The sequence below is a fragment of the Sinocyclocheilus anshuiensis genome, unplaced genomic scaffold (genome assembly GCF_001515605.1).
Source record: "Sinocyclocheilus anshuiensis isolate Anshui unplaced genomic scaffold, SAMN03320099.WGS_v1.1 scaffold306, whole genome shotgun sequence".
NCBI classification, from domain to species: Eukaryota; Metazoa; Chordata; class Actinopteri; order Cypriniformes; family Cyprinidae; genus Sinocyclocheilus; species Sinocyclocheilus anshuiensis.
The window spans coordinates 1,276,980-1,282,188 of record NW_015544175.1 but is presented as its reverse complement, the minus strand read 5'-3'; the positions used below and the strand labels follow the sequence as shown (position 1 = coordinate 1,282,188).

At 37.5% G+C, this 5,209-nt stretch overlaps 1 protein-coding gene across 1 annotated transcript in view; it reads left to right on the top strand.

The window, feature by feature from the left end:
* nbas (NBAS subunit of NRZ tethering complex) overlaps nt 1-5,209 on the top strand; it is a 158,103-nt gene that overhangs the window by 91,320 nt on the left and 61,574 nt on the right. The window contains exons 41-42 of the mRNA XM_016496323.1: nt 3,341-3,573; nt 4,396-4,506. Of these exons, the coding sequence (XP_016351809.1) occupies nt 3,341-3,573; nt 4,396-4,506 (344 nt within the window). The remainder of the gene's footprint in view (nt 1-3,340; nt 3,574-4,395; nt 4,507-5,209) is intronic.

Sequence of the window (5,209 nt, the reverse complement as noted above, 5' to 3'; positions counted from 1 at the left end):
ACTGTGCGTGCAGATGCTCTCACACCAACCTGCTGCCATTCCTGAGCAAGCTCTGCACTGCTGGTGACACGATTCCAGAGTTGACTCCTCAGGAGGAGACGGTCCTGGCGCTTCCTGGACACTCTGGGACATCCTGAAGACTTCTTCACTGCAGTCGAACCTCTCTCCTTGAAGTTCTTGATGATCCGGTAAATAGTTCTTTCAGGTGCAATATTCTTTGTAGCAATTTCCTTGCATGTGAGGCCATTTTGATGCAAAGCGATGATGGCTGCACGTGTTTCTTTGGAGGTAACCATTGCTAACAAGAAAACAATGATTGGAAGCTCTTCTTCTCTCCTTTTATAGCAATCAGTCTGCTCTTACAATCTAATTATCATCTGATCACTCTACACAATAATCTAGAAACAATGTGAATGAACACCACAACAGCTTAAGCTGCAAACTTTGCAAAACACAAAATTTATGTCACTGCCAAAACTTTTGGCCATGACTGTATACTATACCACGCATCCATTCTCTAATGTGGAATAACAGACAGAAGTCCAGGATGGTTATAAAATGGCACGACAGCTAAAAGACTACCTTTGGTCTTTGAAATCTGCTTACAGAGATATTGTTGCTTGATAAATACATTATTAACGATTGATGCATTTACAGCCAGTGCTGTGTCTGTCATATACAGCGCAAGCTTGTAATTTAATATTGCATTCTGAGTACCAGCGAGGATGCGGAGATTAGTTATCAGCCTTTTATTTGATGTTGATGGATGTTCCTTTTAACACTATGTGCATTTTTTTGTCCTTTTCTTTTATTGCATTAAGCATCAGTAGGCGAGGCTTTAATCTCTTTAGACAAATTCCTTTTTTTTTTTTTTAAATAAACCCCATCCTGCTGGATCTTTGGTGGGCGAAGCCAAGTTGCTCGCCTCTTTGAGAAAAGGAATCAAAATGCTGTTTAGCATAATTTTCATGGTGAGAGCAAGGCAGACAAACCACTGAGTACACAACCGTTCATCATAGCCTACAGCAAACACACACACACAAGGACGTATTCAGCCCACCTGCGTTCCCATTATATTTAAATCGGTGTTTGTAAGCACGTACTAGTTTTCCGCCCAAACCTTTTGAGTGGTTTTAGATGCCGCAGTTATCATTTTTTTGATTTCCGATTCAAAAAACTGTAATCGTAAAATGTGAATGATCAAGCATTATATTTTAGGCCCTACAGAGAGGCACTAAACCAGCCACCTCTGCGCTCTCGTACACACACCTGTGGACATTTAGCATAAATAGATGCGATGCGAATGCAAAATGCGATAAGTCTGTTATTTTACTGCACTGCAGACTTAAAAGCATGCAAATATGCAGTGAACCTCACACATTAACCCATCCAACAAGGTCTTTTAACATCATTAGAGGTAATTACCATCTAAAACCTGCCTGAATCCCCTAGAGCATCAGCCACAGGAACTGTCATTATAGTTCACATGTGCACTCGGTGCCGCGGAGAACCCGATTACACTCGCACATAACACGGCAGGTGTTTGAATACCTGTATAGTTTTGTAATCGATCTATGAGTATGTCAGGAACAACAGGAAGAGTAAAAGATGGATGGCAATTGACAGATAAGCTACAGGGTGAGTCTTGCTTATGGTTGGTTTCTCACTCTCTAAAGACAAAGTATGAGACCGAGACAGAAAGGGAATAGCTGGATAAAGATGTTTCATCATGAAAGAGCTTGTCTCGGAGAGGGGATTCAAATGCTCGCCATATCCATCCATCACATCTCTTTTCTGCATCCCACAGATCAGTGGCTCTCAACCGGGGACCTAAAAATGAGTCACAGTTCTGTTCTGGTCATGGACAGCTAACCATAAAACTGTGCCTAGATTCATGTGGCAGTTGGTAGAAGTAACCAGAGTAGAAGATGCCAGCATGCTAATTATTTTTAAACTTTATTTTTATTCATTTTTAAAACTAATAAAAATCATTTTCAGTTATTTGAAATAAAGGTAAAATAAAATAGAAATATTATATGAAAAACCTAAAATATCTGACATAAGTTTAAGTTGAACTACTAAAATTATTAGACATGACATAAAAATACATTAAATCTAAATAGAAATATATAAAAAAAGAACAGAACAAAAAACAAGCACATAACAAAATTACTAAAATTGAAAACTGGAATATACAAATTGAAAGCTAATTCACACTATAAATAAACACTATAATAGTATAGAGATAATTGTTAAAAAAAAAAAAACTGTGATAAACATGGATTGTGCTGATCATGTTTTATTTTGTACTGTGAATTATTGCCTGCAGAGAAATTGAAACCATGAAAAGAGACATGCGGGATATAAAATGTCTTTAAATAATATCTTAAATGTCTAACAAATTTCAATGTTTTTTTTTACTGTATTGATTATATATAGTAGGTGTTTAATATACAGTGTAATATTTAATTTATAATAGTATAATATTATAATATTATAGTATAATGTATTTAATATTGAAATATTTTAAATATAATTGTTTATTAACATTACCATTGAATATATGCTAATTTAAATTGTATTTAACATTACCATAAACTGTATTTTTGTTTACAATGAATGATTTTTCAAATCAAAACTAGTTCATCCTAGATACCACTCCTCGTGTCTTTTCCTCGCTCCACTGTCTTTTCTATCTCTCTCTCATCCTTCTATCCTGCTCTGTGTTTTATCTTCCTTAACACACCTGTCTGTCGTTGTGCTCCATTTCTTTTCATGTTTTTTTATTTTCTTGTACCTTTTTCTTTACCTCTAAACTGTCTTTTTTTCTGTCCGTATTGTCAGCTCAGAACATGGTCAGAGTTCAACAATACACAATCCCACACAGCTTCCCATTATCAGAGTCAGTTATCACACTTATGACATGCCGTTGTAATAATTTCCATATAGATTAGTGAGTAATCATTCTCGATTCTGTTCTTCTGTCAAGGCTCTTAACCTGTTAATTTCTCCTCATGGCAAACTAGATTACACTGAATTCAAATTCTTACTTAGCATAACGATTACAATGGTGTACAGTAGTAATGAGGCAATATACTGTAAAGGTCGAGAAGTGTGAGACCACATTATGAATCTGAGATTCGCAATTTAGTTTAATCTTGGAAATAGAAAGTTTTATGGTTGAATAAGTTGATTGGTATTGGATCGGAGACTGTGAATATGTGTTGTTACTGTACAATTCATTTTCATGGATAGGATGTGAAAGATTCTACTTTTGTTGCAGTCTTACTCGCTGCTCCTTTTAAACAGTATTGATTCTTTGATTTTTGTTTCTATGTAGGCTGATCCTAGAGAGCTTATTCGTCTTGTGACCAAGCATGTGACAGACCATGCTGGATGTGATTGGGGGGATGAGGAACTGCAGGTCCTGATTTGTCAGTTAAGACTATACAGTGAGAGACTGACAGACTTTACTCAAGCTCAGGTGCTACAGGGACTCGGCCGTGGAGTTGATGTCCAGAGATTTAGCAGCGACAACCAGTACAAGAAAGAAACTATTCTGGGTCTGGCTGAGTAAGTACTGTGTGCCACACACACACACACACACACAAAAAACCATACTGTATACTTTTACAAAAACATATACTTTTTATATTAAGATAGCTACTCGTCTTTGATTTTTTAAAATATTTTTCACATTTTAGAATAATGGTAATGTCATCTCTAATGTGACAAATGGAAAGTATGAAGTGACCTTTTCTGTAGATTACAACTTTGCAGACGCTTGGCATTCACAAAGAATGTGTCCAGAGTTGAAAGAGAATGACACACATCCTACAACTTTTAATCTGTCTGTCCTTTGAGTATGACTTTCCACTGGTCTCTGGAATAGAAGCTCATGTTTCAGGATTGATCTTTTGATCCAAACCAGAGTTCTGGCTTTACGGAGCATGAGACTCAGTTTTGTGAGCACTGGAATCATGGGTCTGGGGTGACTAAGGTATAGCAAGAATTGGCAACGTTCAGTACTTACTGTAGGAACTGCAGAATGAAGTTCCAGCAGCTCAGGGCAGATCTGATTTGCAAGAGCAGCCAGAAAAGGGATCAAATCATTCTTTCAGAGCAAGACAGATCTGGATTTATAGGAATATGTTACGCCTGGCCTTTGAGGGTCTGCCAATTTGGCCTTGATTAGAAAGATTGAATTTACCTAATTAAAAACTGAAGCTTGAGTGTTCTAAAAAAGTTTCATGAAAAATGTTATTGAAATGATCTATCTATCTGTCTGTCTGTGTCTGTCTGTCTATGCATATCTATCTGTTTATCTATCTGTCTGTCTTGTCATTCTATATATCTTCCGTTCTATCATTTCATCTGTTCTTTCTCTCCATGTAGGACATTGAATGAGAGTGTGTATGGGATCTCTCGTTCTCTGGCTCAGCGGTACAGCATCCCTCTCTGGGAAGTGCACATGATGCACCTTGAGTTTCTGTTTACTGATAGCGGGTAAGACACTCATACTTTCACACACACAGCAGACATTAGCAGCACTCACACTCAAGATTTACTGCACACTTTTTCAGAGGATTGAGCCTGCAAAACCTGAGTTAGAAGCAATGTCTTCCACAAGTAACAGTTTTTATTTCCTCGACGTGAGGGGCCCCAGCAGGTCAGAACCTTGCGACCCTGGCGCTCTAGAAGCGCAAACAGAAGATTGCATGGATCGATTGCAGAGACTGGCTTCCAGGCGATCGGTTTGTGCGATTTGCCAGACCTGTAGTTTAGTAGCAAAGGCTAGAAAGCTCTTTGTTTTTTTAAACAATTTTGTAGTCATTTTTATGAGGCTTTGAAAATCCACACACAAACAACGTGCCACCTCTCCTGAGCTTGCTGCACGGTAAATGTGCAGCTGAATCATTGTTCAAAGCCTGGTTTAATCAACTCCCTCTCCATCTCTCACCGGGTTTAATCACCCTGAATATTTCTTTCTCTCCCTCCCGCTACATAAACATGCACTCATTTGACTTCACTTGTTTAGTACAGATTGCTTGGGTGAAACTGATTTACTATGAATGTGATTTATTTTATTATTTTTTTTCTCCATATTTTTTTTTTCACCTGTGAGAGTCCTTGCATGCTCATTAGCATCCCCAAGGCTTCTGTTTTATTTTGCTGGGTTTTTTTTTTTTTTTTTTTTGTTGCTTTTTTG